Source organism: Cryptomeria japonica, chromosome 5, assembly GCF_030272615.1.
Source record: "Cryptomeria japonica chromosome 5, Sugi_1.0, whole genome shotgun sequence".
Taxonomy (NCBI): domain Eukaryota; kingdom Viridiplantae; phylum Streptophyta; class Pinopsida; order Cupressales; family Cupressaceae; genus Cryptomeria; species Cryptomeria japonica.
The window spans coordinates 195,405,607-195,420,380 of record NC_081409.1 but is presented as its reverse complement, the minus strand read 5'-3'; the positions used below and the strand labels follow the sequence as shown (position 1 = coordinate 195,420,380).

Here is a 14,774-nt window from a genome sequence, read left to right as displayed (position 1 = left end):
AAATTTTGATAAACCATGTTATCTATGTTTGTTCATTTCTCCACCTCTCTCTCCTAAACCTAACACTCCACCTATTTGTTTCTTCCTCCCTCTCTTTTGTCCATATTTATACATCTCTCTCTAGACCTATATCTCTAACTATCAATGAATACCTCATTAAATCTCTCAAGCTCTACAAGGTGCTTATATTTCTACCTCTTCATCAAACTAAAAAGCAAATCATACGAAAGAGACATTTCAATTTTATTTGAAAGTTCTTTTTTGTAAGTTATTTTTTAGTTTGCTAGGTAGCCACTAGCGAGAAGGGTGTCAATATTCAATGGAAGAGTTTCGGTTGTTGATGTTGTGGTTCATGTTTCAGGTCTTTCTATTGGTATGGGCTCCCATATAAACAATCAGCATGTTGATCACAATCAGGAGAGATGGGTTTATTGTCAAGCAGTTTACTTTTGAGGTTTCATGTAAAGTGTCACAAGGATCGAATAATAATAAAAAATTGTAGTCAGTTTGGCGATTTCATGATGGACCTAAAAAAATTATTTTGTCTATATGATTCAATTTGTCACGTGTATGTAGATGATAGGTGGAGTGGTCAAATTAGTTGCCCATTTGGATGGGTGACAAATCGAAGGTTGGAACCACCCTCAATAGTTGTGTGGCAAGGGAATGAAACATGTTTGCCATATCACATGGCAAGCAAGCAAAGTGCCACCATAAATGTCCACATCCTCACATTTGGCATGTGTCATATCTTCTTGCCCTCCTAGCCAGCCACATAACTCTGCATCCTTTCCCATTTATTCATTTCAAATGATGCCAACTTTTGACTCATTTGAGCATTGAATGCCCCGCTTATCTCACTCATAGCCATCCCACAAATGACCCTAGAGTAAGTAGGACATTATTTAATTAATTCTATAATTAAGTTCTTTATTACTTTATTCACTTAAGCTAAACTTAGGTACTTTTTAACTTTTATTAGTTTGAGCTAATTTTAGTTTCTTAATTTTAGATTAGGTTTCTCTTGCTTTCTATAAAGCAAGTCTTTATTCATTTGTAATCATTCAAATATTTTGTGCATCAATACAATTCTTAGGTTGTTCAGCAAATCTATCTTGCTTGATCTCCATTTGTAACAAGTGTTTTTCTTGCAAACAATTCATGGGCTTGTGGGTTTGAACAAATAACTCCAACAAATGAGATGTTTATTCTTGAGCATTTATTTCAATAGGCACCAAAACCTATCCAATTCTACTATGTATTGTCCAAACCTTCATGAAGGAAATTCTCAACAATGGTGTGTTTGTGCTTGCTACTCCTCTTCATAGTGATAGTGTCTACAAAGATAACTTCGTTTGGCTACAATATTTGTTCCTTTTTTAACATTTGGATACAACATTTGCTTCCTCATTTATCATTTTTTGTTGCTCCTCTTCGCATTAATGATGTCAACTAAGGTGGGTTTTCCAATTGGCTACAACATATGCTTCCTCATTTATCATTTTTTTCAGGTTTCACGAAACAGAATGGTTGCCAATGCTACGTTGATCAATGTTGCTCTTCCAAGTTGTTGTGGGGCAACTTTTGACCTGAGTGAGTTTTTTTTCCTCACTAAGGCAATGAACCTTAAGTCGTTTGTTGTGGGCGTTTTGTTCATTTATGGTTTTTTGGTTTCTTGTTTGCATCTACTCCATATTGTCTGACTTGAAGGTTTTGTTGATTTGTTATTGCTTCTTTCAATAATGGTTTTCTAATTTTTAGTTCCATTTAATATTGTGTGAATTGAAGTTGCATGTGTGAGGTTTTTTGTTTCTTTAACTCTATATAGAAAAGATTCAAATATGATGTTTGGAAGTGTTTATGAACATGGTCATATTATATGTTTGTAAACCCATTTAATATTCATGGGAATCCTAATATTTTGTTAGAGCATCATTGTGACATGCCAATTAAGTTTAAATTTTAAATTTATAGTTCTATGAATTCATTATGTAAATGAGTTTTCAACAATTTTGCTATTTGCAAATGATGTTGTCAAGTTGGTTTGTTATTCATTAAAAGTCTATGAATATTAGTCCTCAATAATTTTTGACATGCTCCTTTACGACTCTAATAGGTTTAGGGTTTGCCTACAATTATTAATGGTGTTATTATTTGGGTTTACATTCTATTCATTTGTTTCTTTGATTCTGTAATTTATCTTTTTTGTCCAATAAACTTAATAGAATGCAATAACTGTTTGCTTGCAAGTATTCAATAGGTTATTTTAGGGTTTACATCTTGTTCATTTGTTTATTTGATTCTTAGGGTTTATAACTATTGTTGTGGGTCATCCAAGAGCTTTAATTTTCTAAGAATAGTAGTTTGTTTATTAAGGGATTGTGTTGTTTGAATAGCTTAGAAAATAAGAGCACACAATGAAGTACAAAAACCTAGAAGAAAACATAGAAAATGAAGTATAAGCAATCAGAATTTCAAAACCTAATCAAATTTAAAAAATAGGATATTAAACAAAAGATATTTGAAAACCCTAAATGAATGAAGCAATAAACCCCAAGTCATGCTAGAAAGTCGTGTTCACAAAAAATAGAAGGAAAAATATACTAGTTACTTAAGAATCATATGGAACATATGATTAAGTTATATTGATACACATGTATAGACTAGGATAATGAGCTAGAAGTGAAAATAATAAATATTGAATTAATTTTAGAAATTGAAAAATTAACATATAATACTTAGTTGGATTCTAGAGGTATGAAAATAATTGAAAGATGATAGGAACCAATTCACTACAACACTAAAATTTTAGGATGATCAAACAAGTATCTTTGAATTTGCCAATTGATTGTGTGCTTCTATAATTCATAGTTGTACCTATAAATTTGATCTTTCTACCTAGGGAAGTGAACGAATTTGCAAACCTAAACTTTTTCCTACCAAAATGAATTAGAGAAAAATAAATATTGAAATTAGTTCACATGGATCATTTGAAGGTCTTAACTACCATAGCATATTGGCCCAATGTTGCTCTGCCTAATCATAAGTTAGATGTTCATTGCTCTAAATTTGGCACCCCTAATTCTCAAAGAATGACCCGGACTTGTAGCAAGGATCCATCCTTTCAACTTTGTTCTATTTGTCATTTGCCTATGTCGCACTTAAGTGGATGTTAGTGTACTATTTATTACTTTGGATATGCTTATCCTAATTATGATATTACACATGTTGTTTAAGTTTATTTATTTAATTTATTTTTTATTTCTATAAAGGATAGATAATGAGTTGTGCATTCATGGGATTTTTTTCATACATTTATAGATATGGAATCTCAAATAAGAAATTGCTTATGTTTATGGCTTTTTATTTTATCTTCATCCTCATTGGACTTTGAAACTATAAGGCTACATATTTGCAGTTGTCTTTCCTTCCTATTTGATAATGATGCAAGCATTGCCAACTATTCCACTTTCTCTTGGAGACTAACTTTTTCTTGGTGATTTGATGTTAAATTGTTTCTATTTAAAGTTCATATAATTCTATTCATTGCACAAGGTTATGGGTTACACATATGTTTGCATATTCTAACAACCAAGGTGTTGTAAGAAGCCAAAGCATAATCAATTTATTGCGTCAAAGATTTTTAAAGAGAATGTTTAACTATTTCCAATTTCTCAAGTTCACTTTTTCAGAATGCTCTTTTGGAATTCGCATTATTCCTATCAAAGATAACATCATTCACTCAAGCATGTCTATCTTCTACTCAACGGTAGAAATTCTTGCAATATCTTCCAAACTCCTCTAACATCATGTTATGTGGTCATTCTAATTGCCCTTGTCCACTTTCTTGATCGAATTTTGAGCTCAAGAAGTGAATCTCCACTCCCACTACATTTGGTAAAGACAATAAAATTAAATTAGCTACCAACAATTGAAAACTCCCACAAGAACTAGCACCATGGACATGCTTTGATACCACTTATCGTTAAATAGGATAATGGTACCACTTACTATTCATGGAAAATGAATTATACCTCAACAACCCTACAAGAACCTTCAACAAAATTGTATTTCCACCTCCAATATACATAATACACATCATTGAATTTGCATACATGAAAGCAAAACATGAAACAAGAATACAAACATGTAAAGAAACGACACACAACTAAAACACATGACCTTGGAGGAACCCTCAACGAGGAGAAAAAAACTACAAGCGTGTCTATAACTTCCTTGCCTTGATATCTGGAATTTGCTTCCTGAAATGAGTGTTGTCAACATATCTTGTTTTGGAGTATGCTAGTCAAGGAATATTCTCCTTTTAATTAAACCCATATTATTGATTCGATGGTTTAGTATAACTAATATGAATAGCAAGCAAAAATGCAATGATAACTAAGATATTAAATTAAGCTAATGATGTAATGTCTATATCCTATGATATTCCTTGAGTGATAATGTGAATTGCAATTAGAGCTTGTGCATTGGATCTCCCTTGATGGATTAAAGTGAATTAGGGTTCATCCTCATATACAACACCCTATGACACAAGTTAATGATTTTTTCATTTAAGTCTATGCATATTTACTTAGAAAGAGTTAGTGTGAGCCCAATTTTAAAATTTAGTTTTGTAAATATTGGGTCATTTAAATTTAAATTTGTAAAGATTAGGTCATTTGAGTGTCTCAAGAATTGAATTAATTTAGTTTAGAATTCATATATTTGACTTGAGATAATAGATAAATAAGGCATGAGGAGAGATGAAATCAAGTGAGGTTCAAATTTAGACCAACTTTTGCACTAAAATATATCACTCGTACACTAATAATTACATTAAAAGACAAATCAAATATAAAATTGGCCAATACGATAAAGTAAAGTGAGGTACTTTTGACCAATGTTAAATGAGTCCCTTATAATTATTAATGAAAAAATGAAAAGCTATAACTTTTTATGAAATTGTTATCATAATGATAAACTGAAAATCAAATGAAGTTGATGTTTTGTTGGACTAGGTCCATATGTTTTTATAACACCGTTTCAAAATTTGACCCTTCTACTAAACTTGTGAATGTACCTTCTACCACCTTTTTTTTAATATCATACTATTTTTTTAATATTAATGTAATGTTGAATAAATATATTCATTAAAATAAAAACAAATGAATCAGATGGGACTAAAATTGAAATTTTTACCTACCAGTGCTTTTAGCAGACCAATCCAAAGTGTGTTGTTTAGTTGTAAACATCGTGAGAGTTCAAATTTTCATAACTGCCTTTTGATTCTTAGAAAATACCAGAAAATTGAAGGATCTTTAGAATCCTTGATTATATGATATTGCTATTAAGATTCAACTGTGTTATTTTTGAATCAAACTAATAGATAAATATTCCTTCTTTCATTCCTCTAGATCGACAAAAAAAATTAATATTGAAACACACCTTTACGTAAAAAGACTTAAAAAAGAGATTTGTGATGTCACCTGTGGAAAGACAAGATACCCAGATGAAAATAAACAAGCTGTTCACTACAAATGATCTCATCATGTACAAAAACAAGATTTCACAATGAACCAGAACTTATCACAGCCACACAAAATCCTATTTTAATAGGCAACCTAGAAGGTCAAACGTCATAAGCTACAATCCCACAAACTGTTATCATCGACACTCTCCCAGCTATACAGAGGACTTTGGCTGTGAAAATCCCCGTTCCCCACTGGAGAACATGGATACACACCCAACAGCTCTGCAGCCCTGTTTGAATTCAATACCCATTCATCATCCTCTGTACTGAACACACTATTATCTTCCTCTTGAAACTCCTTATAATCCATTACATGGGCTGATTCACAAAGTGAACCAGAGCTTTTGCCCTCATCTCCACCCCAATTGAAAAAACCAGGGTCTGAATCAGAAGTCAGGCTGCTATCAACATTAGAGGAAGAACAGGGGCTTTCAACATTAGCTCTTGTACGTGGGATCTCAGGTTTGAGCTCCAGCACAGCCTCCAAATATTCAAGATACTCCTGTGTCAATGGATCCACAGACTTTGGGGCTCCATCAACTTCCACTAAACCCTCCTTTGAATTTAGACCATTGTCTAAATTTGGCAGCTGCTCTGTTATGGGGAAATTGAGCTTGGCTTTGGCTCCTTTGATCTTAAAAGCCTCTCGATCATAAGCCCTGGCAGCATCTTCAGCACTGTTGTAAGTGCCAAGCCAAACCCTCATTCCCTTAATCGGGTCTCTAATTTCTGCAGCCCATTTTCCCACTGGGCGTTGCCTTATGCCTCTGTAATTGTACTTATGCTGCTTAGTACACTTCCTCTTCTTATTTACCCTCTTCGGAGCTTCCAATTCATCACAAATGCTTCCATTGGAAGATTGAATGGTGTGCGAATTGACCCATAAATTCGCAGAATTGGGTCTTCTTCTGCGAGAAGAGGAGAGGGGTATAAACTGAGAGATGATAGCACCTCCACACATTTTAGCACACCAGGTGAAAATGGTTTGAATTCCCAGAACAGGGGAGGCAGAAATTTATCGATAAGCAAGAAAGTAGTGACGTGGATTTACAAGTTGTATCCTTGTGAGGGGGAAAGATGAATCCCAGGTGCATTGAAAGAAGAAGCAACCTGCTGAGTTTAATAATTTTTAATCACATCCAGTATCAGAATACAACTATAACCAGTGGGTTATGAAAGTAGCCGGTCTATATATGTGTGTGTGTTTATATATATGTTTTATATTTGTGTGTTCCCAACTAATCACGGATGGAACAATGGTTGAATGAAAAAAAAAATATTAAAGAAAGAATTATAATGAAAAGATATGTCCACATCACAAAATGAATATATGATGTTGTGTAAGAGTGGGTTAAGAGTATATATATATATATTTTTTATTAAAACACAGTGGGTTAAGGATATGATCGGGTAGGTAAAGTCTTTCAAGTGGACCAACTTGCCAATTTATTTGAAATGTACATTAGGGCCTTCTCGGTGGAAATGTTTAGGCATGTGTCATGCATGCATTCATATCATTTTCAATCAAATTTGATTTGATGATTTTATTTGTGAATGTTTTAAAATTTAAATTCTTTTTGATCAAATTTGACCGGGTAGGTAAAGCCCTTCAAGTGGGCTAAGGATATGATCGGGTAGGTAAAGCCCTTCAAGTGGACCAACTTGCCAATTTATTTGAAATGTACATTAGGGCCTTCTTGGTGGAAATGTTTAGGCATGTGTCATGCATGCATTCATATCATTTTCAATCAAATTTGATTTGATGATTTTATTTGTGAATGTTTTTAACAATATTTAAAATTTAAATTCTTTTTGATCAAATTTGACCGGGTAGGTTAAGGATATGACCGGGTAGGTAAAGCCCTTCAAGTGGGTTAAGGATATGACCAGATTTAAATTCTTTCTTCAAGAAAACACAAGGTGGGTTAAGGATATGACTGGGTTGGTAAAGCCCTTCAAGTGGACCAACTTGCCAACTTATTTGAAAAGTACATTAGAGCCTTCTCAGTGGACATGTCTAGGCATGTGTCATGCATGCATTCATATCATTTTCAATCAAATTTGATTTGATGATTGTATTTGTGAATGTTTTTTAACAATATTTAAAATTTAAATTCTTTTTGATCAAATTTGATCGGGTAGGTTAAGGATATGACCGGGTAGGTAAAGCCCTTCAAGTGGACCAACTTGCCAACTTATTTGAAATGTACATTAGGGCCTTCTCAATGGACATGTCTAGGCATGTGTCATGCATGCATTCATACCATTTTCAATCAAATTTGATTTGATGATTGTATTTGTGAATGTTTTTTAATAATATTTAAAATTTAAATTCTTTTTGATCAAATTTATATTCAGGATGTTAGTTTCAGTCACTCTCATTTTAAATTTACCTATTTCATTCTTATATTAAATGAGATGATTTGAATATGTTACAACCCAACTAATAGTTGGCCATAGATCTTTAATTGTCCTTCTTGCCACCTTTTCTCCATTGTAACACTCCTCTTGATCATTGTTTCCATGGTTGGATTGTCAATGCATCATTATTCTTAGATTGGAAGAGCGAACCATGTGCGCCTACTCATGCAAATTGATCTTGCAATATCGAGCAAACTCTACTGCACTCGACCACATTGAGTCCTTAGCCCCAAGACCCTTCCACTTTACTAGAGTATTCTTTGTACTTCCTTTGGTCCATTCTCTTGACTATAGTGTTAAGTACTTGCTCTATTGATTTATGCACCTTCTCATACCTCTAATTTATTCCTCCTACATCACTGCTTGCACTTTCCTTATCCTCTCCATTCATCTCCTCTTTGCAAGGATATAGGTCTAGCCCATTAAATATTGGTGATGTGTCAAATCACTCAAGTCATTCTATCTTCATGGTCCTATTATTTTCCATTTTGATTTCCCATGCATGCCTTGTCAAAACCTTTCATTATGCAAAGGCTAAAACTTGATCTTTGACCTAAAGCTCTATTTCTCATCCCTCTTTGTCTATGTACTCTTTGTAGTGCACATTATTATTCTCCAACTACTTTCATGCTTGCACATGAACCTTTTGCATGTACTCTACAAATTCTTTCCCTTATGCACTCCCCTATATTCTTTCAACATGTCACGTGACTATACAACTCCCTCAACTTTCCATAAACAACTTGAAACAAACATTCAATAGTACTTCATCTTATTGAGTTGTTATGTGTGAACTTAGATTGCTCTAAGACTAAATCCTAGAGTCCTAAATTCTCCCTTACTATGCATCACAATAGGTCTCCAAGGATCCTATTAACCACCTATATTTGTCCATCCATCTATAGAAGATATAGTGGGTCGAATTACAACTTCCTACCTTGCTTATTCCATAATTTCTTCCAACAATGACACAGTCATAAGGAGAAACCCATGAAGCTACACTACCTCTTTGAAGAATAAGTTAATCATTTGGGAGGCTTCACTAATTTGCCAATAGATCATGAAGCACTATAATTGAAAACTAATCAACCACCACAAAAATCAAGTCTTGGCCACTTTCGGTCCTTGTCAACCAAAAAACTTAAACTTAGATGTTCGCATGGCCTATCAAGGACCAACTATCATTGGCATATCCCCATATTTTTGGTTCTCCCTTCAACTAATAACAAACTCTACATTGCCAGACACACTTTTTGTCATCTACCATAATGTATGGACAAAATAACCCCCTACTTAGATGCACCACAATCTTTTCTAGACCAAAGTGATTGACTAATCCTATACTATATTTCCCCTTTAATATGTATATTTGCATGCCCCTAAATAGCAATTCTTCTTGTAGCAAATACTCTACCTATCTTGATTTCTTCACTTGCTTATGCATATCTGCAGCTTCAAAACTACATGAAAGTCCTCACCACATGCATATTGCTCATGTCTTGCATCAAAATCTATGAGTCTTATGTATATTTCTCTCATCAAAGCACACCCTCAACTTATTGAATCAATTACCCTATTTCAATTCTTGTTTCTATGCTTGAGCATGAATCTGCAACTTTGTATCTATATTCATTCAATGACATGTATTTGTGATTCAATTTACTCTAAATATTGATAGATTATAGCACTTAATGATCCCTATATAAGACAAACTCCTTGGAGAATAGCTAGTGCCTCAACTTCCTTAGTGCTTGTACTATTATATAAAATGTGGTCATAAGTTGAGTACTTTCATTTACATCATTAAGTAATTTTCTAGGATATACAATTGGTAGAAGACAAAAATCTTGGTATTTAAAGATATTCAATGTTTAGAGGGAAACTATTTTGGATTTGGAGAATAAACACATCTTGATTTTTTAAGGACAAAGAATCTCATCTATATATAATGCACTTGGATGTTAGTGAATTTGTCTTTGATGTTTCTCACTTTTATTTATCTATATTACAAAGGAGGCTAACTTAGGATAACTTTATCATGTGTTGATTTGATAACCTTCCTAATAGTGTTCATAAACACCACCTTGACATGTATTTAACTACTGATAAGATGAAGACAAGCTGGTCCATTGAGGCACATTATGTCAAATTGTTCATGTGCAGCATAGATTAGTTCCACACAACAATTCAAGCCTATGTTGGTTGAGATTGAAGCCACGATGCTGAAGATTAAACCACAAGAAAATATATGGTTGTGCAATCTAGCATATCCATCAAACTAAGAGAATTAATTTTTGGATAGAGGAGAATAGATTCAACATGGCATTGCTCTATTATCCAAGTTAATGTGTGCTCAGTTGGTTGTGTTTTTTAATAAGCTTAGATAATCTTGTAAGGAATTCTTATTTCTTTACATTTTTTGTGAACCCAACATTTTCTAACATCCCCTAAGGTTTGGCCTTAGGATTTATTCCTTCTATTAGGATAGTGGGACACCAAGTTTCAATTTTAATGTATAATGTTGTATCTCCAACTCCTTTGAAAAGGGTACTTGGATGCCCATGTAGTCGAGAGATTATTATTCTCCCAAATGACTTGGAATGGTAGTTGTAATTCCATTCGAGGAGGGTGGGGTATGATGGTGGCATTACAAATTGATTGAATCTCATTAACAACATTTTCCCATTTGTAGGTGCTAAGAGAGAGAGTGGAGCATCTTTTCCATTACAAGTGGGTCCCACAAATTACTTCTCACATGTCGGAGCATCATTTTTAGGGGAGTGTGCATATAAAGCGTAGTGGTCAAAGATGCTTGTGAGTTATGTTTTATATTTATGGATCCATTAATTTATCACATAAGGGTATTAGGTTTTTTCCATGCCACAAGTTTTAGTGGTCATAGTCTTAGGAATATGCTTGAGGTTTCCTCTCAATTATTCTCTAAAAAATGTATGCATCAGATAGATATTTTATGGGTTCTTTACAAGTAGATGAGTACTACTAAAATGTTGTCAAATTAAAGGGATAAGTTTGTTGATTATATACTCTTGCTTTAAACATTACTTTATAGATCTATGATATCTTGGTGGTAGATTTTTTTGAAAGGGTTGACCATCATATACATTGGATATCATATGTTTAACTATTATGGTTTTCTTTTCTTCATTTGCTAATTTATACTTCTACATATTAATTTGTTGTTAATCAAATGGTGACACAATTAATATTTAAGTATTCCGTTAACAATATTTATTAGTAGTAATTGACCTTGTTTTAGAACATTTGGCATCAAAGTTTGGTTCTGTTGAGAAGGGGATTTCTTTTTTGAAGTATAGTGACTTTTTACCTATAATAAAAGCTTTAAATTAAGTAATATTGTAGAAAAGTAGGTGATTGAAACCATGGTCTCTGTCTCTTATTCAAAGATCAAGGCAAGTTCAATGGCACTAGGTACAAATTATAGAAGTTGAAGACGGAGGATCTCTTGCAAGAGACATTAGCAGAAATTTGTTGCAAAGGAAGAAAAGCTTGATAGTTAAATTGACAACGATTGGAAAAAGGTGTATAAGAAGAGAAGAGAAACCATTTGCTTGTGTTTTGTAAACTATGTCCTTCACAAGAAACCATTTGATTGTGTTTTGTAAATTATGTCCTCTTGAATGTCTCAAAGGGGACCATTACATGTGCACTATAGAAAAGAATGGATGATATTTACCAAATCATAAATCTAACAAATAAATTTTATCTTAGAAGATATTAGTAATATTTGAGAATCAAAAAGATGGTTTGTATGATAGAATATTTGAAGTCTGCTAATTTAATTTTGAGTCAATTAATTTCAATTGAGGAAAAATATAAATGTATTTTATTGCTCTGTTTTATTAGAGTCATTAATTTTTTTTAATTATTGCCACCCATGAGAGTGGTACAGAGCCAAAAGATGGACCCCTTATTGCTACCTTGCTTTTAAGAAAATGAGTAGAAAACCATGGATGGCTGATTAAAGGATTCCTTGCATGTTTGGGGAAGGCTGAAGGATTGTTTAGTGGAAAGCACCATGACTGAGGAAAAAGATAAATGTATCTTATTGCTTCTAGAACTGCCTGTTGATTCTTCGAGTAAACAAGAAAAAAAAACAGGAAAAAATGCTCTGAGATGGATCTTTCCAGAGGCAGCTGAGAATGATACTGATAGGTCACCTATGGAAGGACACGATACCCAGAAGGTATGAAACAAACTGTTTAACGGAAAAATTATCTCATTATGTATATCAAGATTTTACAAGGACACCCAAACAACATTCCATTATAGTACACTACCAGAAAGTCAAATTTCATAAGCTGCAGTCCCACAGGCTATTGTCATCAACACTCTCCCAACTATACACAGGACTTTGGTTTTGCAAATCCGTGTTCCCCAATGGAGAACATGGATACATACCCAAAATCTCTGTAGCCCTGTATGGATTCAGTACCCATTCATCATCCTCTATACTAAACACACTACTCTCTTCCTCTTGAAACTCAGAAAAATCCATTACATGGGCTGATTCACAAAGTAAACCAGAGCTTTTGCCCTCATCTCCTCCGCAATTGAATAAATCAGGGTCTGAAACAGAAGTCAGGCTGCTATCAGCATTAGAGGAGGAACAGGGGCTTTCACCAGAAGCTGTTGCACATGGGATCTCAGGTTTCAGCTCCAACACTGCCTCCAAATATTCAAGATACTCCTGTGTCGATGCATCCACAGCCTTTGGGGCAGCTTCAACTTCAACTAAACCCTCCTTTAAATTTAGACCATTGTCTAAATTTGGCAGCTGCTCTGTTATAGGGAAATTGAGCTTGGCTTTGGTTCCTTTGATCTTAAAAGCCTCTCGATCATAAGCCCTAGCAGCATCTTCGGCACTGTTGTAAGTGCCAAGCCAAACCCTCATTCCCTTAATTGGGTCTCTAATTTCTGCAGCCCATTTTCCCCATGGGCGTTGCCTTATGCCTCTGTACTCATGCTGCTTACTACACTTCCTCTTCTTATTTACCCTCCTCGGTATACCCATTTCATCACAAACCCTATCATTGGAATATGAAATGGTGTCCGAATTGGCCCACAAATCCTTAGGATTGGCTCTTCTTCTGCGAGAAGAGTCCGGTATAAACTCAGAGATCATAGCTCCTCCACACATTTTAGCACACCAGGTGAGAATACTTTGAAATCCCAAAAACAGGGGAGGCAGGACTTTATAGGCAAGAGCCCAGTGGATAGGCTAAAGGCTTGTGACGTGGATCTGCAAGTTGGGTTTTGCAGGGAGGGAAAGATACATCCCAGGTACATTGAAACAGGAAGCAGCGTGCTGAGTAAAATAAATTATAATCACATCCAGAATCGAAAATACAACCATGGAAAGCAGTTTAGGCAACTACCTACCTGGTGTGTATAAATTTCTTTGTCAATGTTCCCACCATGAGAATGACGCATGCAACAATCCCTAAAAATGTCCCTGAGTGCGCGCCAAGCTTTTGTCCAATGGGAAAAAGTTGCAGGCCCTATTTTCTTGTCTGGTTTCTTGATTCTTGGAAGCATTGAAAGGTCATATTAGAATGTTGTGGGGCTTCACGGATGCCTATGATGACCTACTTGAAAGGAAAAGTTCTTCCAGTGGATCAACTTGCCAAGTCGTTTGGAATGTACGTTAATGCCTTGTTTGGACGGACATGTATAGGTGTCTGTTATACCAGATACATGCTCCCAAATTCCACTTTCCAGGTACCTTGATTAATATTGAATCTAGTATAGTGGTTGTGTTTTTAACCAGATCATTACTGCTACATTTATCTTGCTTGACTATTCAAGTTTATCTAGAGAGAGTAAACTGAAATGGAAATTGGAATAGGTAGATCTTTTTATTGTCTAAGATATCCAGTCTGTTTATATTCTATACAAGGCATTTAACTGTGCTACAAACGAGGCGTATAAATCTTACATATCTTACCCTTTGCAGGATTTGAATTTGTGATCTTTTTTTTCAAGAATACAAGTTTTCCACCACTAGGCCAACTTAGATGCACAAGTGAATGGATTTTAATGATGTTCACAAGATCAAACAGTCTAAGGAATCAAGCGTCACAAAATTAACACATTTATAAATTCCTTTGGATGTCAACTCTTTTGTTACGAATCTTGACCAAGAAGGTCATTGTTTTGTGAAGTCTTGCTTCCTCAAATAGCTCATTCAAATTGTTCACCTTCAAATTGTTATTGAACTAATTACACATATCCTCACATGCTACACACTTTTTGATGAAGTGTCACTCGATTTCAGCCACTCCTTTGCTACAAAATGTGCAAGTTCTTTCTATCTACTCTTCCTTTGCTTCAATGCTTTAAAAAAAGGAGTCATTGGTTTTCTTTAATTAAAAATAAATAAGTTATCAAGAGTGTTTTGAATTTTCTTTTTTATATATATTTATATTGTGGATGGTTGTTTTATCTAGATTCTAGGGTATGAATATTTTCACCCATCTCTTTTAGAATATTTGTAATACTATTTTATAAATGGTAGTATACACATTTATTCATCAAAAAATATATTAAAATAATTATTAATATTAAAGTAGGTTTGTTAGTCTTGAAAAGACTCATGGCACACTGATTTCAGATAATCACGTTTACATCTCTACTTTTTGTATTTATAATGAAAATTTGTATACACATATCATTTTCCATTTAGTTTTGTGATTAATTTGATGGAATGTTTTTAAATGGTTACGTATTTTATCAATTTGTATATTCTTATGCTAAACGTAGCTCATGACATGATCACTATTTG

At 34.0% G+C, this 14,774-nt stretch overlaps 2 protein-coding genes across 3 annotated transcripts; both read right to left on the bottom strand.

Annotated features, from left to right (window-relative positions):
- Positions 1–3,771: 3,771 nt before the first annotated feature.
- On the bottom strand, positions 3,772–13,516 carry LOC131027984 (ethylene-responsive transcription factor ERF071). 2 transcript variants are annotated; one of them, XR_009102559.2, is made up of 2 exons: positions 13,373–13,516; positions 3,772–3,888 (listed from the first exon to the last, which is right to left on the bottom strand). XR_009102559.2 is itself a non-coding variant. In XM_057958087.2 (2 exons), the coding sequence occupies exon 2, from the start codon at positions 13,128–13,130 to the stop codon at positions 12,285–12,287; it is 846 nt and encodes a 281-aa protein (XP_057814070.2). In that variant the 5' UTR covers positions 13,131–13,232; positions 13,373–13,513; the 3' UTR covers positions 12,192–12,284. The 2 variants fall into 2 exon arrangements, 1 of the variants encoding a protein (XP_057814070.2); XM_057958087.2 differs by lacking the exon at positions 3,772–3,888 and adding an exon at positions 12,192–13,232 and having other exon boundaries at positions 13,373–13,513.
- On the bottom strand, positions 5,511–6,723 carry LOC131027983 (ethylene-responsive transcription factor ERF071). Its single transcript, XM_057958086.2, has one exon. It carries the CDS (start codon positions 6,489–6,491, stop codon positions 5,637–5,639), a length of 855 nt encoding a protein of 284 aa, XP_057814069.2. The 5' UTR covers positions 6,492–6,723; the 3' UTR covers positions 5,511–5,636.
- Positions 13,517–14,774: the final 1,258 nt, after the last annotated feature.